The following is a 23,804-nucleotide window of genomic DNA, read 5'->3' as shown; positions in this document are numbered from 1 at the left end:
GCTAAAGCGATGTCGTTTTGGTCTAAATATGGTTTTTTAAACTGAATATTATTTTCCGGCCAAAAAAAAGCTAAATACCATTTAAATTATATGAAACGTATATTGATAGATTAGAGAAAAAGAACCAAAGGAAACCGGCGTCGTTGGGAAGGGTCGGCCATGGTGGGAGATGGGCGGCCATGGATCGACGAGAGCCGTAGGCCACGGGCGTTGGGGCCTAGCGACCCTCATCGACCATTAGTCAGCCATCCCCTAGCATCGTTGATCCTTCCCAGTAATGGTAGAGCGGCGACCCTTTTTTTTAAAATTTAATTTATTTTACTTTTAATATAATTTAGATAATTCTTTATAAAAAAATATTGAAAAATTAAATTTAAATCAAAACAACGTCGTTTTAACCACTTTAGCATTTTTCATTAGTCAAGTTATATGGAATTAAAGGAATGACTTGATTGCGCCAATTTGACAAGTTAATTTTGTATGAAATTGCTCCGTACAAAATCGATTTTTAGGTGAAAAGTACTATCGCTGCATGGACTCTACGGGAAAGCGGGCCATGCTAGGCTGTGGCACTACAGCACGGCCACTTTGCATCGAAAACTGCAAGCATCTTCTTATTCAGCTATTTATTTAACGAGCGGGGGTCACCCCCTTTAGCCGCGAGAATTTAATATCAAACGAAAGTTGAACTCATATTCAATTTCTCGTTATTTTTTATGGGGAAAAAAAAACACTTGCATATTTACAATTATAATTGAGAGCACCTTCCTATGAGTATATTACCAATATTTTGTAGGGGTGCAATACGAGGGACAATCATAGAAAAAAAGTCTTCGACATGTTTTATTTATGCCTATTTAATCATAAACATTTTCACTGGCCATTAATTCTAAATATTTTGACGACAATTTGCCAATATAGCACATTTGGCCAATTTGATAGGAAATTAATAATGTGGAATTCGACAATCTAATGTGACACAATCAATGTTGACGTGTATATTTTTTTTAATATTTTTTGAATTATTTATTTGATTATTTTCCTTTTCCTTTCCTTATTTTTTCCTTTCGTTGTGGCCGGCAAGCTTTGATGACGAGGGCCATGAAGCCCTCATGAGCACTAGCAAGGGTCACGGCCCTCGCCCAGCCTTGCCCAATCGCGGCCGCAAGCTTCATGGCCCTTGCTGGCCATAGTGAATAAGACAAAGCACAAGAAGAATAACAAAAAAATTCAAAAAGGGTTGTCCCTATTAGCTTCGATGTTGCCACGTTGGACAGTTGAGGTTCACGTTATCAATCTTTGGCAAAAATTGCCAGGATGGGCTATATTAGTAAATTGTCGTCAAAATATTTGTGACTAAATTGGCCAAATTTTCGACCAAAAAATTGATCAAATTAAAAGATTTAGTAATAAATTGGCACAAGTGCAATAGGTTTGAGATCTTTTAAGTAATTTTCTCAGCAATATGATAAATTGCTTCTTCAAGTGTAAAGTTCACTAAATAAAATTTTGAGCAAAACATGATTAGATAAATGCCCAAACTCATTTGATATGAGATTGAGGCTCTGTTTGGGAATGGATTTCCCAAGGGGCATTGGGCATTCAAAGTCCGTTGGGCACAAATATTGAGTGTTTGGGAATTTTTTTTAAATGGCATTGAGGAAAAGTAAAAAATTCTGCCAAAACTACACTCACCAATTTTTTGGTTTTTCAATTTTATCCTCGAGTTAAGTATTCATCTTATTTGTTTGAGTTCGATCGGTGAGGAGCTAGTGACGAGCCTACTGTGGTAAGGGCTTGGTCGGCCCTGCGTTCACACAACATCAAACAATGACCGTCGACGCCAGATTCGGGTTGCTAGCGGTTTAAGCCCTTCCCTAGCTTTGGCGAAGGTTTTCCTTTCTTCAATAAAAAAAAAAAAAAAGAGAAGTCCTTTATGATATGTGTTCGCACAACATCAGGCGGCACCCCTTGCCGCCGATCCGGGTTGCCCGGCGGCCTAAGCCATTCCCCAGCTTTGACGAAGGGTTTTCCTTTCATCAATACAAAAAATAAGAGAAGTCCTTTACAAAAATAATTTTTCCAAACACTATTTTACTCAAAGTTACTTTATAATGAACTTTTAAATTATAATTTAACAAACACGCTTTGTATTTTGGAAAACTCTTTTAACTCAAAATGCTATGCATTTTTCCAAATGCTTTCCCCAATAGTCCAACCAAACGTAGCCTAACCCTTTCAACGCGAAAGTGAATCCTTTCGACACTCGTGTTTCTTAGCAAAAGGGAAGGAGCTTGAATTTTGCTTTAGAGCTTTATTTCGGCTAAACAAAGCAAATTTCAGGGACAATAGCTCCAAATCCCTCTAAACTTCACTATCGTCCCGCAATATCTCCACACTTTAAAAAATTACGAATTACTGTTCGAAACTTTTGTATCATTATACAATAACCTTCCAACTTAAAAAAGTTATAGATTATTACCCTCCTTTATTTTGGCTTTTGCTGCTGCCTGTTTTCCATCTCATAACCGTTTTAAGTGTCACTTGAAAAAAATTGATGAACTTTTCTTGACCAAAATAATCTGCATCACGTGATTAGTGACGTTAAGATAACAAAGTGATGCGTGAACAACATAGAAAAGGAAATTTATTAGTCTCTTGATTAAGAAAAACTAGTCATTCTATACTTAGGTAACACCAAAATGGTTATGCAGACGTAGATCGTGCAAGGCAAATGATAATTTATCGGGGGTAATTGCGACTTTTGAAAGTTTCGGGGCCACTATTTCACGACAATGTGAAAGTTCAGGGGACAAATTTGTGATTCTCAAAGTTCGGAGGCTTATTCCCAAATTATCACCGGATTCATTTTACGATTTCGTCACATGCAGCGGCTCAACCCCGAAACGGAGTGTCGTTTAAGCTTTCTTGTCTGAGTCTTCCACTGGCGTTCATTTCCAAAACGGCACAGCGGAAACGCACGATCTCGCCTGTTCACGGAAAAGTCAGTGAGAACTTCATCACCTTCCTTCTTCGACCTCCATGTCCGAGGCTCGCGAGCTTCGAGTTCGTCTGTCGTAGATCTCTCTCTCTCCCTCTCTCGCTCTCTTCGATTGCTGGATCTCTCTTGTCTGCGCTCTGGACAGCGCTCGTAATCGTCGAGTCCGAGAACCGCCATGGCTCCACCGGCTCAGTCTCAGAGGTCTCCGTCGCCGTCTCAACCTTCCGGGTGGGTGTCCGATCCTCACCCCTGTTCTGCGGTCGATTGAATTCTCGGGATAGGGATCGTTTCGGCTTTTTGTGCGTTCACTGTGATCTCGAGTGATGATCGCGGTCGGGTCGTGATTGGTCGTCCTTAGTGCAATTCGGTTCACATTCCTTATCGTTTATAGCGAAAGATGCCCAGGAGCGACATTGGCCCAGTATAATTTATTTTCCTGGAGTTGATCGAAAAAGTCTAGTTGTGAATTTTAGTTCAATCTACCACTTGTTGTCGTTTGCGATTGTCTTCATCATCGAGCCATCTTCTCAGATTGTTCTGATGCATATGCATTTACTCAGCATTCCATAACTGGTGATTCCAACCATCCATTTCTTGCATGGAGATAAAAGAACATGCTTAGAACTCCTAATTTTGATATCTATAATCGTAATCTGGATGTTTGTGGTACATTTCATGTTTCTGTTAGTTTCCGGAGCTTTAGAATAGAATTGCCCAGCTAGAGAGAGTGAATTTTTTTCCATCACGTGTGCTCTATCTGGTCTGACGTTTCACTTTTTATGAATGGGAGGATTTAGTAGTCCGAAATGGTTTGTTCCCTGAGTAAAGCTAAAGAGAAAATCTGACGATGGCTTGTTTGTTGTGATTGGGCCTTTTGCTTTAGCTGTTGCTTTTGACTTAGTTAACTTAGCCCTCTCGAACACAGCCCCTAAATAGTTATTTTGGTCGCTTGATGTGACTGAAATTTTCTTGGGTTTTTGCATTGTTTAATGGTCATATTGAGGATGGTTTTGTTTTAAGAAGTATTCGGATTCGATGATTTCTTATTCTCACTATAAATCCAAATAATGGCAGAAAAGGTGAAGTTTCGGATCTAAAATCACAACTCCGGCAGCTTGCTGGTAGTCGAGCTCCTGGTGTTGACGACTCCAAGCGTGATTTGTTCAAGAAAGTGATCTCCTACATGACTGTAGGAATTGATGTCTCGTCTGTCTTCGGTGAAATGGTCATGTGCTCCGCAACTTCAGATATAGTCCTGAAGAAAATGTGCTATCTCTATGTTGGGAACTATGCCAAGGTCAATCCAGATCTCGCACTTTTAACAATTAATTTTCTTCAGAGGGACTGCAAGGATGAGGATCCAATGATTCGTGGGCTTGCACTGCGAAGCTTGTGCTCACTGAGAGTTGCCAACTTGGTGGAGTACTTGGTTGGCCCATTGGGTTCAAGTTTAAAGGACAGTAACAGTTATGTGAGAATGGTGGCAGTGATTGGGGTTCTGAAACTGTATCATATATCAGCTGCAACATGTATTGATGCCGACTTTCCAGCAATGCTTAAGCATTTGTTGCTAAATGACCCTGACACCCAGGTGGGATTATGTTTCTCAGATCTTTTCTCAATGACCTCCTTATATACATTTGTTGTGTTGTGAGATTCTCTTGCGGAACGAGATAAACATTGTTGTCTTATTAGGTCATTGCAAATTGTTTGGCAACATTACAAGAGATATGGACCTTGGAGGCAAGCATCTCTGAGGAAGCATCCAGGGAGAGAGAAGCTTTAATTAGCAAGCCAATCATCTATTACTTTTTGAATCGGTATCTGCAACTGCCATATGTTTTACCTCTTGTACAAATTTCATTTGGAGCTAGAGTTGATTGAAATTAATACTTTGATGACAGTGGTCTGAGGTCTGGCCAGCTGTTTTGGTTGACCATAAACCTGCTTTTGTTGGTATTTCTGAACCTCAGCATGAGATGATGTACCTCTTAATGTCATCAGAAACTAATATTAGAGGATACAGTTTTCAGGAAAAAAAATGTTTGGCCTGTAACTGTGAGTGGGCTGTTTATAGAATTGCCTAATCTGCTTAATCGGGCCTTTTCTGACAAGTTTGAATTTATTCCTGATCATACAGATTTTTGAGATGGAAAACTCTCTGTATGGTGTTCACAATGGAAGCTTTGAGTATTGGCATATTTGGCATCTGTAAACCCTGCAATGACTAATGTGTTGCTACTCGTTGTAAAGTCGTGTTTTTTTGTGTTGATGTTTTCTCTAAGAGGATAACTTGTGCTTGGATTATGCTGTGAGGACGCATTGTGATGCTTTCGTTCCTTGAGCAATTGTCTCACTTCATTAGAGCAATAAAAGTTTCTTCATACTGTGGCATTGCACATAAGTAGAATGTAAATGTTCGGTTGCATGCAGGATGAAGGAATTCAGTGAGTGGGCCCAGTCTCTAGTGTTGGAGTTAGTTGCTAAGTATGTTCCATCAGATAGTAATGAGATATTCGACATCATGAATCTCCTCGAAGATAGACTTCAACATGCTAATGGTGCTGTTGTCTTGGCAACCATCAAGTTGTTTCTACAGTTGACCTTGTCCATGACTGACGTTCATCAGCAGGTACCTAGAGCAACTTTTTTAAATGTCAAAATATGATATTGTACTAGCAGTTATTTTGCTGCCATTGCATATTGAAAACTTCCAGAATTGAAGAGGAACTCTGATTCATTACCTCTTGAAAGATTGAGTTGCCTAAATGACATATTGGGTGTGCTAGCCTGCTTGGATTTTGGTCATGTTCGTGAAGGCGTCATTCATGACAAACTAAAGTCAGTTTTTACTAAAGAGGTGCTGAATGGACATAATATGGTTGGAAAGAAGATAGACGAAAAAGCATTTATGGTGCTCAATGTAGTGAGCAGGATCCTACTTTGATTTATCATGGTCTATTTCTAACTTCATTCTATTTTGATGTGTGTGATACGTCCGCAGACTCTATAAATGTTCACTAACCAAGTGAATGAATGCTATGTGTTATATGTTTGAGAAGAATACGTTTGTAAGTTTGTTGCATGGTTATCAATAATTTGCTCAGCAATTCGCAGTTCCTAGCCCTGAATGCGGTTTTGTTTTTGGCTTAATTAGGTCTATGAACGTATTAAAGCCCCTTTGCTTACACTTGTGAGCTCCGGCAGTCCAGAGCAATCTTTCGCGGTTTTAAGCCATCTGCATCTCTTAGTGATGCGTGCCCCAATTTTATTTTCCTCAGACTACAAACACTTTTACTGCCAATACAATGAGCCATTTTATGTGAAGAAGTTGAAGCTCGAGATGCTGACAGCAGTCGCAAATGAGAGTAACACTTATGAAATTGGTAAGTAAACACAACCTTGACTCAATTTGAGCCACCTTGGAGTATATGGAAGAGGGAAAATTTGTCAGTACATATGCACATCCTATCATGTTATCTTTTGATTGTTACTGATTCTCAGTGTTCTTGGATCAATCTCAGTGACAGAGCTATGTGAATATGCTGCGAACGTTGACATTCCTATGGCAAGGGAGTCAATTCGTGCTGTTGGAAAGATTGCGCTTCAGCAGTATGATGTTAATGCCATTGTGGATAGGCTTCTTCAGTTTCTAGAAATGGAGAAGGACTATGTCACAGCAGAGACTTTGGTAGTTGTTCACCAGAATTTGTCCATGCTACGGCTGTGAAATTGGCCTTATTTATCTGAGTCCAATTGTGATGCAGGTTCTTGTAAAAGATTTGCTAAGGAAATATCCTCAATGGAGCCAAGACTGCATTGCTGTTGTTGGAAATATCAGTTCAAACAATGTCCAAGAGCCGAAGGCAAAGGCAGCTCTTATATGGATGTTGGGCGAATATTCACAGGATATGCATGATGCTCCTTATATATTGGAAAGCCTAATTGAAAATTGGGAAGATGAGCACTCCTCTGAGGTAAATGACCCCGGTTTGCCGCATTATTATTGTCCCAGTCACTGCTAGTTTATATGGCCGACAGCCTTCCTTGTGGCTTGTTGGGCTTAAAAATGATTCGACCTCAATGCATAAGGGCAAAGGATCTCCTCACACTTGATGGATTAGGTTTCACGTGATGATTCGATGAATGTCTATTCTCTCTTGAGGGACTTGAAATCACATATCGTAGTGGCAGTGTGCAATTTTTACCTCTCTGTGTTTGATTTTCTAAACCAATATGTACCTCATCTTGTATGCTGTCGGGAATTTCGAGCCTCTTGCTAGTATGATCACTCATATGAAAAGCATTGCAGATTCATTATCATCATTTATCTTTCTCGATTAGCAAATCCGTATCTTTTCTTAAACTTGAAAGTGCTCTAACTTGCATGGTATACCTATTGGTTGCTGACTTCATGTAAGAGTGTAGTAACCAGGTTTCAAGACATCCTCTCTTTCATTTGGCCTAGATACATCTGTCGCTTGTTCAATGGGCGCTAGTTTGAACATGCTGTCTAATCTTTTTTCTCCTTTTGCTTTCCTTTCCAATGGTTTGGGAAGGGGAAATATGGAGTTGAAACTCTCGATGCACCTCTATCAAGGAAGGAACAAAGAGATCAATTTGCTTAGAAAATTTGATGTTTCTGAAAAAAAGTATTGCACAACAGCAAAGTAGTAACAAAACTCTCATCTATATGCATGTGTGCTTGTGCTGTCTCCTAGTAGTCACTTATACTCACAAATTGTGCTTCTACAGACAAAGTTGACTTTGTGGTTCTGCAGACAAAGTTCAGTTTTATCTAAAACTAAAATCCTCAGCTATATCATTTGGTAACCTTTGGGGCTATTTACTCCCCCAGGTCCGTTTACATCTCTTAACAGCTGTGATGAAATGCTTCTTCAAAAGGCCACCAGAGACTCAGAAGGCCCTTGGAGACGCATTAGCTGCAGGACTTGCTGATTTTCACCAGGTAGGAATTGTTCTTTGTGTGTCGACATAATACGCTTGACGATGGAATCTTGACCTGCTAATTGTTGTCAATCTCCCATTGCAGGATGTTCATGATAGAGCCTTGCTCTACTACAGGCTATTGCAATATAATGTAACTGTAGCAGAACGTGTTGTGAACCCTCCCAAGCAAGCTGTTTCAGTTTTTGCCGATACTCAAAGCAGTGAAATCAAAGATAGGATATTTGATGAGTTCAACAGCCTATCTGTCGTGTACCAGAAGGTGACTAGTGTTCTATCTTCTTTGGAACTTCTACTTTACTGCCTCCCTCTGGTACAGTTATGTTAAATTTAAGCAAGATGCCTATTATTTGCTGATATTTCTGTATTTTCCTTCAGAATCTCTTTTCCCATTATATGCACCTTCCACGGAGCTGGAGCTGTCTGCACAATTTAAACAGAACTTGCCTTAATTCGTGTTATATTCTGTGTGAAATGTATAAATTTTCTCTTATCTTTTATTCCTGGATGATCAGAGGCCTTTGCTTTCTCTTCCTTTTGGAATTACAGCCTGTTAAGAGAAAAGATGTAGGGCCTGTCTTTATTGTGAAGTTAACAAATATTTAATGAAGCCTTCAGCTGGAAAAATGATCTCTCTACACATTTGGCTTCATTTCCAGTTCACTCTCCTGTCTCCATACATCCAAAACAGTCTGCTAAGCGAATTGATTTAGTGGCCATCCAATGTATTTTTGCTTAATCTGGCATAATGTCCTTTGTGTTTATCTATTTCTGCATTTATTTTCTGGATCTACATAGAAAGAAGTTTGTTTTCATTGAGGATCTCTGATTACCCTAAAATTGATTTTTACATATACTCGCCAAGTTCTCTTGGTCAGGAAAAAAATTTCATGAGGAAATACTTCTGTTCATACTGATTCCTCATCTGTTAATCTTTTCTTATAAAAAAGTTTTCTCTTCTATTTGATTGTCTAAGTTTTATTGGTGTTGAATATGTTCAAACTTTAACCTGTTATGCTAGGATTTCCTGTGGGGAGTTAAATTAACTCCTTTCTAATTACTTGCAGCCGTCTTACATGTTTACGGATAAGGAGCATCGTGGCCCATTTGAGTTCTCGGACGAGCTTGGTAACCTATCCATTGGAGTAGATGCTGCAGATACTGTTGTTCCTGCGCAGCAAGTTGATGCAAATGACAAGGATTTGCTTTTGAGCACCTCTGAGAAGGAAGATGGCAGAGCCCTTAGCAGCAACGGTACTGCATATAGTGCTCCTCTATACGACGCACCCGCATCTGTTCCTGCCTCACAGATCCAATCAGATCTAGTAAACTTAACGTCCGGTCTACCAGGTCATATGCCAGCTGCTAGTTTGGCCATTGATGATTTACTAGGTCTTGGTTTATCGGTCACAGCTGCTCCTGCACCTGCCCCTTCACCTCCTTCTCTGAGCCTTAATCCAAAGGCTGTTCTAGATCCAGGAACTTTTCAGCAGAAGTGGCGGCAGCTACCAATATCCTTAACTCAGGTTTTTTAAGCTGTTTTGATAGATGATGTCAATTCTTTATTGTCAACTACCATGTTTAACTCAATAATCTAGTCAAGAAATCTCATATGCCATGATTAACATTTGCTATCAATGTTGCAATTCATTAAGTACCTGGAACCTTTTTTGATATGTTTTTTATTACTATATACTTGGTTCGCAATCCATTGACCGGCACTGAATGACAATCATCTGCTAAGAAACCTTCTGTATGTGCATTAGTGAGGGTATTGAACCGGGTTCGCTGGCAGGCAACAGTATTACCCTTCTCAGTTTGTTTTACTTTAATTGAGAAGTACATAGTGCTGTTTTATAATTTCTTATATCTGAAATACATATCATCGCCTGCTGCAGGAATTTTCAGTTAGTCCACAAGGAATTGCGGCATTGATCTCACCCCAAGCCCTTCTTCGGCACATGCAAGGCGATTCCGTCCATTGCATTGCATCAGGTGGTCAATCGCCTAATTTCAAGTTTTTCTTCTTTGCTCAGAAAGCGGAAGAATCCTCAAATTTTCTGGTGGAATGTATAATCAATACATCAACAGCTAAAGCCCACGTAAAGATCAAAGCTGATGACCAGAGTATGTCTCAGACCTTCTCGACTCTATTCCAGTCGGCCTTGTCCAAATTTGGTGTACAATGAACTTGGTCTGCCATGTATCAAATATTTGGCTTCTGAGGGAGTTTTGCTCGGGTCAGTTGCCATCGTCATTGGGGAATGGTGAAAAGAACGAAAGAGGAGGAAATTTTGGCAACACATTTCACAAGAAGAAGGGCAAAAAGTGAATGACACTGCACCTTTCCCTTTGAGCTGCAGAAGTGCAGTGTTATTGAGTACTGTTGTAGAGTGCCCTCTCGGGACGCCTTGTCAACAGTGGTGCGAAATGGCTATAAACTTCCCCCTTCATGATGAAATGTTTCATAATCAATGAAGAATAGATAATCAGCATAATTGTTCGATTGAGAAACATGGCGAATGTTCTTGCAGTATGGGCCTTGTTTTTTAGGATGATATGGCTATCGTTACATTCTATTGGTACTTGTAACGGTCACCACCCTTTGATTAAAGATTTAACATTGAAAACTCTAAGAAGTCATGTGTAAAAATCAAAAGTAGAAGTTGTCACTTCTCCCTTCTTTGCTTTTGGCGTTTTGTTTTCCGTATCTTCTGGTTTTTGTTTCAAAAGCTTCAATAGTGCAAATGCAGGTGAAAATGTCAGGAGAATTCTTCATGGCATTAATGTTTTTACTTGGGACTATCACATCACATGCGTTCACATTACCTTTCGTTCAGCCAGAAGTTGCGAACAGAAGTTGCGAGAATGACGAAAGCGGTAAAGGGTAAATGCTCGGGAAGCCAGCCTTAATAATACTAGATATACTTAAAACTGTTTAATTAAAGTGGTAAATGAAGACCGATTTACCCTAGCATTACCTTTTATGACTCTCAAGCACTAAGAGCATGTAACGTGAAGTCAGTGCGAACGGTAGTCCTCAACTCTGGATTGCATCGAGTCTAGCCTTCGAAGGAATTAAGAGCACTTGTGTAGTCGACCGATCAAACTATATCAGCTGCATTGTTGTCCTATATCTTTTTCTTGATCCTCATAGCGTCAAGTTTTGTTCTGAATACGAATGGCTTGCCATTCTTGTTATGCTCGGCTTCCAGACGCCTTTGTAGTTCGATCTGTTCTATGGCCTATGCCCTCAAGCCACACGGCATACCATCACATCACTGATTTGGTCTACTAACGCTATCCAAAAGATCATTTTAGAAGTGTTCTTTTCTGGGTAGTTCAGCCTACAAGTAATTTACGAGAAAACTCAAAAACAAATTAATCTTGTTCAGGTGAAAATAGTGACAGCCATCTTGTGAGGCCCATTCATCGTGAACAATTTACTCACGAGTAAAAGGAACCGAAGGTATGAACCAGGACTGTTCTGGTTTGAGAAAATCAAACAATCGGACAATTACAACAAAAGATAACTTTACATATATGATCACATTCAACTAAATACATGATAATTCAAATAATTACTTTCCATCTGTTTTCCTCTGAGGAATCGATTTATCCTGGTTAGGAGATTCTGAAGGAACTCTGCTAAGAAGCCATACTAGAAGCACACCAATAAGAGCGCCAGAGAGATGGGCTATGTGATTAATACTCTGTAACGAATAGTTTCCATGCAAAGAGGCTGAAAAACCTGCTGAAGCTTGAGCTGCTTCCATCACCTATCAAGGACACAGGACTAGCATAAATATGGATCGAAGCTACACAAGCTCTTTTTTTACCTTTCGAGTCTTCTGACATGCTCAAAATATGATTGGTAGAAGAATGACTGCTTACCCTCTTTATTACAAACTGGCCCAATATAAGCACTTCAAGGATCTTCCTCCAATCCCATGACATCTTCAATCAGAAAAATTGATGAGTTAAAGATTTCCTAAAGGGATGAATAGCTGATCAGCTCATGCGGTTTTGGCTCACCTTCACAAGCACACTAATGGCAAATAACCCAAAAACAGCACCAGAGGCTCCAACAGAAACTGAATTTCTTGGTAAAAGAAGCCATGAAACTAGGTTTGCTCCAGCCCCTGTTAGAATATAGGAGAACCATAACGCGAAATTTCCTTCCTCTTCCTCAACAAGTTTACCTAACCACAGAGAAAGAATAGAGTCAAATTTCACGATGATGCAAAAGCCAGTATTCCATCCCAACATAAAAGACCTTACCAAAGATGTACAAGAAGAAAAGGTTGCTTGAGAGATGGTTCCTGAGGTAGACACAAGGCACAATGTTTAGACTTACAAATTCAGAAGGTAACTACTGTAAGTGGAACTTGGCGTAATAGCCTCACCAGTCAGCATGGCAGAATGTTGCTGTCACGAACTGGTACCAAGTAGGCCAATTGTGGTACAAGTAGAGACTTTTGATTCCCTGGACCTAAAAATCCAAGAAGGAAACAGAAAACAGTTTATCAATCTGCCTGCACCATATGAACTGTACTGTCGATAGAAGAAAGAGAGTCCTCATAGAAAAGAAAGGGGCATTTTAATATCCATTGAAAACCCACATACATATTTCTTATGGTCCAACCAAACAGGACATGCAACACCCGAATAGGATCCACTCCCTAAAGTTCCAACCTTGATTATTGATTCATGTTTTAGACTTCAGAGTTCTAAAGATTTCGTCATGTCAAACACCCTAGAGCAACTTTAGCTCTGGTACAGAGGCAGCCAACCTTCCTATCTTTTCATTTAGGATTACATTTTCATAACTAAAATGAATGCTGAGACAGAGAAGTGTCCCTAGGGCCTAAGATGCTTTTGCAGTCCCGCTTTTGATAGGCCTACTTCAGCTTCCAAGAACTAACTAGTTGCTCTATTGGAGCCGCAGCATTGCTTTGAAACTTGAAGCATTTCCCTAACACGCAATTTGGAGACACAAGATCGCAAGCTCCGCTCTTTGGTCTTGCCACTCGACAAGGATTCATAGTTAGTAGCAAGATTAAACAAGTCAAAATCAGTGCCAACAGTGTACCGTTTCCCAAATGATATAACCCAATCATTTCAGTACCTGAAACAAGTGATCTGCTACATAAATTCCAATGTTTAAGAGTATAATCCAGAAAATCCCATTCGCGCGTTTGACTGGCCTCTGCTCCGGCTTCTCAAGCTCGAGCTGTGATATCATATCTAACAAACACATGATTAGGTCCCTTCCGCATGTCTACCTTCCAAATTCCACAAGTTCGCTCCATATCAAAAGTTCATTCCAGAAGCATCAGCAAAAAGAGAAAAAAATCCAGTCCACTGACTCCAGCATGCGAAAATTGATCGAACGCGCGCAATGCAACAACGGACACACCAGCTGCTCGCGGAAAGTCCGAACTGAACTCAAATCAAACCCAAAACAAAACCACCATTCTCGTCTAAATTTAAGGACGAAAGAAGGCGAGGCGAGAAGTCGAGATTACCTGAACCGCTCATTCGACACAGCAACCGGCGCCGAGAATCAGAAAACGGACGAAGGAGGAGGACGCGGGTTCTCTCGGGACGGACGGCGGGGACAGAGAAGGCGATGAAAGAGCTCAATAGAGGCCGAGGACGAAGTCTCGAAGTAGGAGCTCGAGACAAAAGCGGCGCGAGCGTCATCGAGTGTTGCTGAAGCTTCGCCATCGTCGTCGTAGCGACGGGATGACAGAGGGACGAGGGACGAAAGAGAGCGCGAGTCGCGGTTTTCGTCCACGCCCCACGCTGCTGGAATAATTACATTCTTGCCTCAGATTTTGACAGTTATTCGGGATTGACCCTAAACTTTTTCAATCTTTCCAACTTCCCCAGGCAAGAGCTCTGGGCGACAAATGGCTGGAGTCAACGCTAGCAATGATATTACTAATTGATTTCGAGCAAAATGACACCACAAGTGCCCTAACTCTGTAACTAGTACATTAATTTATGTACGGCACTCAGATTGAGTTCAATAATCTTTTTTTCCGATCATTTGAATACCATATAACTTTTCATTCGATTAACCGAGTGCCATAACCTTTAAAAACATTCATCATAAGTTTTTATATTAAGTCGGATTTTCGGCACTTGGGTGAACGTTTTTAAAAAAAAAATTTTACTTAAATGATTGATTGAAAAGTTATGGCACTAAATGTTTTTCTGAAGTTATGGCACTTAAGTGGTCGAAAAAAAATAAGATTATGACACTCAAATGAGCGTCGTATGGTACCCGTTGTGTCATTATTCCCTACTTTCAAGAATTTATGGGACACACCGTAAACAATGGCAAATCATGGATTTCACTTACGGAAAATATTGTAAAAATGAAAAAACCAGGGTAATCCATGATAAATATGGCAATACGGAGGGGTAAAATGCAATTTGCGCACAATGCATGTCAAAATGGCATCATAGCTCTTTCCACATTTTCTCTAGAACGGTCCCTCCCTTTCTAAATTACTGATTCATAACATTTGTGATTTGAATTTTACCGAGCATGGATTCATTGTGAGAATTTTAGGGATTTGCTCAAGTGAAAAGCGTATCCATCTTCCTCGCTCAATGCACGTGTCCAAATCACCACAACCGCGCATTCTCTTGAGGTCATTGTAGGAATACAAAATGTGTGTCTTACTCTTAAGTAACGATCCAATGCGCATGATATCCGAGGATAATCGAAATTCACCTTTTTGAGATTAATCGAGTGCTCAAAATGCGCCAAACACCCTATCGACGCAACAAAAGACAATACAAAAAGTCTTTTGGATGAGAACAAGCAAAATAAATCGCATTGATAACAAAAAAATGGTCGAAGCTAAATAATTGTGGCCGGTGCCACATTGAGACAAATCGGGCCAACCCGATCGACGTTTTGGGCCTCCTTGCTTTATGACCCGGCTGTTTTAATATGCAAATTATAGTCCTCTAATAAGTCCACATGTGGTTGGTTAGTCAAGTACCAAATTTACCGTGACCCCACCGTACTGTCGGACCTAACAAGAATTGTAGAAAAGCAACACATCTAGATTTAGTGGCATTGAGATAGGGGGACAATCGCGGGGCACGGATCCACTCGAATCGAGAGAACATGAACGAGTTCGATCTCAACCAAACTAAGGACTGTATAAAGAACGGGAAAAATTCCAAATAAAAGTTTGAAGTGCTCTTACTTTCTCAAATAAGGGCCTTAAGTGAATCTTATTTCAAATAAAGAACCGAGCAACGACATTTTCGTTATTTTCTTTTTTTTATTTCTTTTTTTTATTTTTTTCGTTCCTTTTTTTTTTCTAGGGACCCTCGCTTAGATCCGGCGAGAGAGGGTCTCGCTTGTGGTCGGCGAGGGCAGCACTCGCCAAATCGGGCGAGGGCTCACCTCACATAGGCTAGGTGTCCCTCGCGACCGTCGAGGGCAGCCTTGCCTCGACGGCCATAGGTGAGGCCGCCCTCGTAGCCGTGAGGACGGTGACCCTCGCCAACCGAAACAAAGGAAAAAAAAAGAAATCAAAAATAAAATGGCGTAAATGCCCTTGATCAAGCTTTTATTTGGAATTTTCCCTAAAAAAACACGAGTCCCCTTCCACAAGCTCCAAATCATACCAAAATACGCGGAAATCCGTTCTTTTCGCGAGTAGCCACAACTTTCCCTAAATTATATTATCTTGAACATCAATAGTAATTACACACAAAACACTCACTTGAGCTTGCAATCTTGGATTCAAATGCCTTCATGCGAAGAATGCCCTAATCCTCATTTTGCACTCATTTTGCTGTTTCTAAGTGAAACGATACATTCGCCACCCCCCTCTCCCCCCCCCAAACACAAAAAAACACAAAAGTGAAAGGATACATGATCATGGGCCACAAAAGTTTCATGGGCCTAGCCCATAACTGCTCTTAAGTGACCCACAACTTATGGATTCTTGTCTACCAATTCGGGCCGTTTATATAGTAGAAGAGATGGAAGTCTAGAGAAATCTACCACGAGTCCCTTTTTAAGTGGTGTGATTAACATCAAAAGAAGGTGACAAAAATAAGAGCCCGCGTGGTTAATTCCATTGGCTATTCAAGCTCTAGAAAGTTTGGAAATCCAATCCATAATTTATTTGGCACATGCCGGAACTGCGCAAAAATTATCTATTTCTCAAGCATTTTGTTGTCGACGCTATCCGCTAATTCGGTTATTAATTTTTCTAACATTCGGGAAAATATCCCTACAAAAACATTATTTTTAAAATCGTCTCATCCCTCGAAAATTTAAATGGCGAGAGACTCAAGCTCACAAGGGCTCGAGTCCGACCATGAGCCTCTGCGCCGGGCTACGGCTCGGCCACGTCCACCAAATCGAAGGCATTCAATCTTAACCTAGCCTTGAAATGGCAAGGCAACATTCGCCGACCTCAAAAGAAGCATTAGCGGGACACATGATAGAGGGGGGTAGACCCGATGATGGGTGTGTTGGACCGAGCAAGCCTCTTGAATAGCGGGAGAAATTTGGTAAATTACTCATAAATAATAGTTGAAATGCAAGAAACCTACTTGATAAGAGAAGTGGATTTGAATGTGGATTTCATAATTTTCCATCTAATTCGAATAATTATATAATCGTCATAAACTAATGAACTAAAATTCATGTTTGACAAAAAAAAAACTAAAATTCTTGAATATCTCTTATCTAAAGTCGAAAAATATCATTAAGATGTACCTTATCCTTATCATATATTTATCCACATGATTGGTCCAATACATTTGAACCCACGTTCTTTCAACCACGGAGACATCATAGTTGTCATATGAAGAAGGGCTACGAGAGATCATAGAATATTCAATAATTAGAGTAAAGCAGATCCCGAAGGATAAAAAATAGATGGTTTGATGCAACTACTCTGCGTATAGAGAAGTGTATTAATATTCATATTGACCAAAAATAAAATAAAATTGATTGCTTATATTTCTTATATAAATAAATTAATGAGAAATTCAAAATTATTTAGACATAAATTGTTGATCATAAAAATAACATCTATTGACTAATTAATTTAGGCTATTGTTTTTAGAATAATATTTTCTGGATTTTTTTTTTTTTTGGAAAAATAAAGAGTCCACACTTGCCTAGTTTTTGTTCTACCGACAGCACCCCATTCATTAGCAATAAGACAAACCTTAATTGCGTTTGATTAGTACAAGCCAACCTTTTAAGAATCATAGCTGTCTGGATGTGCAGGCAGGCAGCCATCATCGTTGAATCCATTGGCAACTTTTAATGACTTGTTTTTTTTGCCACTTGGCATAAAGTTACAAGTATTAAAAAAAGGCAAGGAAGGGAAAAACAATATTAAAAAAAAAAAACATGTGTCCATCTTGATCTACATTGCTTGTCCATTCTTGAGAAATACAGCTTGTTAGGTATGATTAGATGATTGATTTATTTTCGCTAAACATGCTTAAATGATTTATTAAAACATTAAATTAAGTCCATTTGCATGTGGGGGCCGATGGAGATGCAATTAGAGCATTGGTTAATTATTGGTCCAGAATTAATTATTATTTAAGAAAAAAAATATAATAAAACGATGTCTTTAGCACGTGGACCGTAAGATAAGCGTGGACCAAGAACCTTTTGCTCATCGCCCGGCACACCGTTGCATCGATGGACGGACAAACTAGGTTCGATCCACATCGCTATCACGAGTCTTCCCATGATCTTATCACGGGTTCTCTCGATCACGAAATCGCTATCGTCTCTTCTTTTCCCGTGCATGCGTGCGACAATAGTATCTAATAATAATGAAGATGGGATATCGCCCGAGCCAAATTCAAAAGCACCGTGTCAATCGAAACCCGAATCGACCGGTCGGGGTGGAGCCGCCGTGGGCTCGGCCGCGAATTACGACCGGTTCATCGGACCTCGTTGTTGGTCTTTAATCACAGATTGAAAAGCACATGTAAAATTGTGGGATGGACCATTGAACTCTCCCGTGTCATTGTCGCCCCCCCACAACCAGCCTGTTTTGGGCAGGTGATCATCACCTACCTTTCTTTTATCTTCTCTTTTCCAGAAATCTCGACCCAACTTCTTTCTTGGCCCAGTAGTGCTTTCCCACCTTTCATCCACCCTTCTATAATACTTTTTTTTTTTATTCAATGGGAAATTCTAAGTGCGGTATTACCAAAGGGATTAGCTTTAGGTAGCCTTTTTTAAAAAATAAATCCAAAAGATTATAGTAACAAGATCATAATTCCATTGGTAATTGATATACTTTTAGCTTAACCATGTTGGTCCCACTCATTTCATCGAAATAGGTCGTGTTCCTTATCATTGTCGATCACGCGAGTTCGCCACCAATGCAAAACCACCACAACACATGACTTGACGTATTTATTTAAGGTTTCATTTGCTTCGCAAAGAAATATACCAACTTAAAAAGTATTTTCCTAAAAAATGATTGCGTGTACTAACCGCACAAAATGTTTGAATATGAATTATTGTAATTTTCAATTATTTTTAAAAAGATTGTTATTATAAATTATTTATTTTTTACCAAATAAATGCACATGAAGATGGTTGGACCATAGAAATTCTAGAGAGAGAGAGAGAGATGATGATGACCAAAACGACAAGAGATCTGAAAACCAGTCATGTATAGGAATCCAAAGAAACCGATGCTCATCCCCCATTCCCCACGCGATCAGCCTGCTGAGTCAGCATCTCCCCCATTTTTAATGGGTTAGGTAGCTGTCTTAAGTCAAGGCTCTTCACAGCCACCATCGAATGAAATTGCAATCATTAATCATCATCCCTTAACATTAACACAGCGTGCTCTGTCCTGTCACGTGGGGTTTCACGTGACCCGGCGGCCAGCGGTCGGGCCCACGCGCCATTTCCCGTTCGCGTAAAGAACGTGGGCTTACCTCCCCTGTTCTAAGTAGAGTCTTGTCCTTTCGCTCATGTCTTCAGCAAATTATTATATAAGTTAGGCACGTGTGCATTGAATATCACAGAACTTATCACGACAAAAAGTTCAGTCAATTCTCAAAAATCGTCAGTAGAGTCTTATATTTAGATTAATTAAAAATATTGATGTGACATTTTAATGTTGCTGTCTCTTAGATAGCGATGATGTAAGTAAAACAAGAAATATATAAGGCTAAAATAACGTAGTTTTGGCCAAAATTATAATTTTGTTTACCAAAATCTTAATTGAATAAAATTAAAATGTTAAAAAAACGTATCTAAAGAAAACACGAAAAAAGAAAAAATCCAACAAAACAAAGGCAAGGGCGGCAAGCCCTTTTCACTACCACCCCTATTGCCAAAAGAGCCGATGGGGGCTCGACGAGGGCTAGCGACCCCTCACGACCGCAAGTTAGGGCTCGGCAACCCACGCCCGGATCCGGGCGAGGGTCACCGGCCCTTACCCAATTGTGGTGGCCTTCAGCCAGATAACATTGAGGGGCACCATAATTAGGCAACACAAGGCCCTCACTTGCAGTCACCAGGGGGAGGGGGAGACAACCCTCGCCAAGGGCACTCACCGACCGTTTCAAGTGAAGGGGGTGGTAGTGGCAAGGGCATGTTGCCCTTACCTTTAGTTTTTTTTTTTTTTTTTTGTGTTTCTTCTTTAAATACGTTTTTTTACAATTTTATTTAAAATATTTTGTTGAAAAAAATGTAATTTAGGCCAAAACGATGTTGTTTTAGCATTATGTTATCACTGCGTATGACACATAAGATATATAAAAGGTCATGTCAGCATTTTTCGTTAGTTTAAATGAACTCAATTGCACTAATTTGATAAGTTTTAGGACTTGATTGCTCTTTTTGAAAGTTGTGGGACTCAAATGCACATTCGTGACAAATTTCGGGATTTCCAGTGCACTAATTCATATATATTAACAATATTTGAATAACTAAATCCGACGAGTCAAAATGGCACGTCTCATGTGGATATTATCAAATTCGACGGATCAAATTGAATTAAGCATATAAACTCAATTTGTAGAATATTTGTTCCCAAGTCCCCCGCTATTAAAGTTTGGACCCGTATGTACTAAATCACGTGACATAGGTTTCGGATGGCAACATCTCGTCACGAAAAATAAAGAAAATTTCACAATTTATGTTGGTTCAAATGCTTCATGGACCACGAGCGATTTTTCTCCGATTGTTGTGGTTATTTTTCGAAGGATGAAACACGTACTTCGCTTTTGATGCGCTCCAGCTCCATACTCTGCCAATGTGGGGCCCCCATCCTTTGTTCTGCGCATTAATGGGGTTGGGGATGACCCAGAGCTGAGCTGTCAAGCCACCGCGACAATGAAGTCAACCTAACAAAGGTAAAAAGACGGCTGAGCCGGTGATAAGAGAAGGTGATATTCGCGACCAAAATTTATTTTAAAAATATTTAAATTTATTTTATTTTTTAATTTAGTCTTATATATATATTTTAATTTAGTCAATTGTATTACTAAAAATTTCTCGCCCGTGACCGGTGAGACCACAAGGGCCCCGAGCAAGACTATCAATGCCTTGAATCGCTCGTATCGTGCTGTCTAATCGAGATGTATCGAATATCTAAAGGAAATTATAAAAACGCCTCTCGATTACCGGCACCTTGATAGGGGTGCGATCTAAATTGTCAATCTCCAAATTTTCTCCGGCCAAAAGAAAAAAACGTAAGGTGATCATTTCAAAGACGAGAAATAGAAACGTGTCTCGGTTCGTTGTCTCCAGGGGGTGATCATCATCCCTTCCCTTCTTCTTTGGTCCACGTGGAAGCGGACACGTGCGGAAATTGAACTCGGATGCTTCATTGATTGATAAGCGGGACAGCGCTTATTAATCCATCGACTGAACATCTGTTGACCTTTGATTTTTGCGAAGCTCAGCGGTTATTGTTGACCTGAGAATTCTCAATGGCGTCGCTTGTCGGGAAGCATTTTATAAACAACAATTTCAAAATCCGCGCATTCATGTCAAAATTTCAAATTGACATATTTACCTCATACAATTTTCATGTCACAGAAAATCTAAACTAGTAAGGCAATGTCAAATTTATCCAAGATTAATTTTTATTTCACCAAAAATCTACAATCACAAAAATCTTAAATTGAAATAACTATTATTTTTAATCTAATAGCTCTCTCAAATTTCGAAAATTTACTAAAATTCTTAGCTTTTTACGCGAATACTTATGATGAACGAATATATCTGTATAGTAAAGAAAAAAAAAATTATGCACTGTTTCCACCCGCCTCTTTCCTAATGTATGGCCTCAAGATAGCATCTGCTTCTTTTTTTCATATTCTATTTATGCATTCTCTCCTACACGATCTTGTATGGCGCATGTAAGTTATGTGCACAGTACAAAGTTCATAACGTGGAATTCTTTTTATCTTATCGACTCAGCTCATTCAAAATAAAAAGAAAAAAAAGTATATTCCAAATTTGAGAATTTCAATGAATAAAAAAAAACAAATTATGCAGACTATGGTAATTGGCCCACATCACAAATGCCAAAGAGAATGCAATGTGTAGAAAATTAATAGAAAGAATGATGTGCTGGTGAATTAACACAAAAAACAAGGACAAGAGAAACAAGGCGAATAGAAACACAAAAAGGAAAAAAAAAAGTATTTTGGGGCAGCAATTAGACACGTGTCTATACCTTGACTCGAGCCGTCGGTGACCAAAGATCCAGTATTCACCGACCGAAACATTTATTGTGTCTATCTAACGTTGTCTTGTTTTATCTAACTAATTACCCGACCCATGTCGGAGAAGTATCACAAATTAATTTATTGATGGCAAAGATAAAACAGTGTTTATTGTAGAAGAAAGCTCAGCTTAAAATAGATAAGACCCCTGGCTTTCGAAGGAAAGAAAATATGAGTAATGGATTTTATGAGTTTTTTTGTGTCTTTTCTATTTTTGGTTCGATATCTTACATATACAAGTGTTGATGCCCAAAAAAAAAAAAATCTGCTTTAGTTATGATCGATAAGTAATAGATTTACGCCTGTTTGGTAACGTTCTTTTTTTTTTCTTTCTCTAATTCCTTGTTTTTTACAACATAAAAAGAATAATATATTTGGTAAGTTAGTTAATTTTTCTATCCCAAATAACAGATCAATGGTCAAGGAACAGATTTAGAACATAAACAAAAAGAAAAAGAAATATACATTTTTGTTCTTGGGAACAGATTTTAAAAACATCTTTTCTCTTCAGAAATTGTTTTAAAAAAAATATATGTTTATTTGGGAATGAAGTCATGGACTTCAACGTCAATCGTAGGCAACTGAAGTGCTCTCTTTTAATTCCTAGACCTTGCTCTCATTTTACAGATATTTCTTCATTGATTAAATCCCGGCGTATATCTAAATTTTAAAATTTAGATTTTCACTGTCCATTAAATATCAACATTGTATTTTCATGTCATCGCATTTTGTCGTCGATTAGATTCCGACAAAACTTTTATTTTATCGCACTTCGTCATTGATTAAAATCCATTGAAGCATATTTGTTCTTTGTAGACTTATGTCCGAAATTACCATGGAATGAGTCTTATCTTAATTAAGAAAAAAAAATAGAAGAATGAATTTCGGTGAAAAAATTTCAACTGTCTCGTGTATAAATTAATTGTACAAACCCAAATATATCTTATTTATGTGGACATAAATATGGGCATCAAGTATTTATATACTTTTATCATCAGTGCAAAAATTCTAATCGATCTAAATAGATTCTGTACATAACTTCTCTTTTTCATGCATGGGTCGTTTAATTTACAACTTATCATCATTTTTTGATCAATTACATCCCTATACTTTGTTTATGTATTCAATTTAGATCTCGAATTGTTTTTCAATTCTATCTCAAATTGCATTGTGTCAAATTTAGATTCAAACTTGATGCAAAAAGCTTGTTAACTATGTCCCGTTAAGTAAAAAAATTCACGGCACAAAGATTTAAGCTTCGCTGTTTCACGAAAAAATCAATGAATTAAAAAATATTTTCTCAAAAATGGCAGCTTGAATCACTTAAAATAATTAGTTAATGAAAAGTATCATCGGACGATTTATGGCTAAATTGTCAGTAGTGAAAATATTTTTTATTCATTCAATTTTGTAAGCGACACAAGCTAATGTCATTTGCAAAATGTTTTTCAAATCATGCATTTTCCGTGAAACAGATGGAGTCTTAGAATTTAAAGTTATATTTAACATAGGAAACATTTAAAACTACTTAACTAAATGAGCCCAAGCGTGTGTCATAAACGGATACATAAGCGAATTCATATTGGCATATTTATCATATTGGCATATTTATCATTCATCTAGATTAAGCTTACACAAGCACATTAACACGCGCATTGTGCACGTCTTGCGGATGGGTCGTGTCGGGTTTTAGATAAGGGTGGTTGAGACATATCTTGTGGAATATCTCATGACCCTCATCGGACGCAAGCCAACGGCGTTCAGTTCAGACAGAGAACTAAAATGTAACAGTTTAAGGGACGAAAATGATGAGATATGTCAAGTCAGCAACCTTAACGGTTATGCAAACAAATTTTGGCGAATAAGAAGTAAGAAATTCAATTAAAAACAAAAGAAATTATCGCAAAAAAAAAAAAGGAAAATGGAAATGGTGAAATCGCCAATTTACCCTTTTGTCATACGAAAGAGACGAAGAGCGAAAGCAAAATTTTCAATTCGAGAGAGAGAGAGAGATCGCTGGATGAAGTTCTTTAAATAAGGCTCTGGCCGCTCTGCACGT

General features: G+C 38.9%; 2 protein-coding genes across 3 annotated transcripts; one reads left to right on the top strand and one right to left on the bottom strand.

The window, feature by feature from the left end:
- Positions 1-2,930: 2,930 nt before the first annotated feature.
- On the top strand, positions 2,931-10,645 carry LOC115753991 (beta-adaptin-like protein A). 2 transcript variants are annotated; one of them, XM_048277033.1, is made up of 12 exons: positions 2,931-3,229; positions 4,076-4,592; positions 4,697-4,821; positions 5,435-5,633; positions 6,159-6,387; positions 6,526-6,692; positions 6,769-6,978; positions 7,860-7,970; positions 8,055-8,231; positions 9,037-9,223; positions 9,320-9,495; positions 9,868-10,645. In XM_048277033.1, the coding sequence occupies exons 1-12, from the start codon at positions 3,177-3,179 to the stop codon at positions 10,156-10,158; spliced, it is 2,442 nt and encodes an 813-aa protein (XP_048132990.1). In that variant the 5' UTR covers positions 2,931-3,176; the 3' UTR covers positions 10,159-10,645. The 2 variants fall into 2 exon arrangements, with proteins under 2 accessions (XP_048132990.1, XP_030548732.1); XM_030692872.2 differs by having other exon boundaries at positions 2,932-3,229; positions 9,037-9,495.
- A 749-nt stretch (positions 10,646-11,394) lies between these two features.
- Positions 11,395-13,718, bottom strand: LOC115754001 (rhomboid-like protein 11, chloroplastic). The gene is made up of 7 exons (XM_030692888.2): positions 13,498-13,718; positions 13,098-13,216; positions 12,376-12,461; positions 12,251-12,291; positions 12,005-12,171; positions 11,864-11,926; positions 11,395-11,748 (listed from the first exon to the last, which is right to left on the bottom strand). Exons 1-7 carry the CDS (start codon positions 13,697-13,699, stop codon positions 11,551-11,553), a joined length of 876 nt encoding a protein of 291 aa, XP_030548748.1. The 5' UTR covers positions 13,700-13,718; the 3' UTR covers positions 11,395-11,550.
- Between the last annotated feature and the right edge of the window lie 10,086 nt (positions 13,719-23,804).

This window comes from Rhodamnia argentea, chromosome 4 (assembly GCF_020921035.1).
Source record: "Rhodamnia argentea isolate NSW1041297 chromosome 4, ASM2092103v1, whole genome shotgun sequence".
NCBI classification, from domain to species: Eukaryota; Viridiplantae; Streptophyta; class Magnoliopsida; order Myrtales; family Myrtaceae; genus Rhodamnia; species Rhodamnia argentea.
Note: the sequence above shows the minus strand (reverse complement) of the source record. Positions and strands in the feature narration are given on the sequence as shown.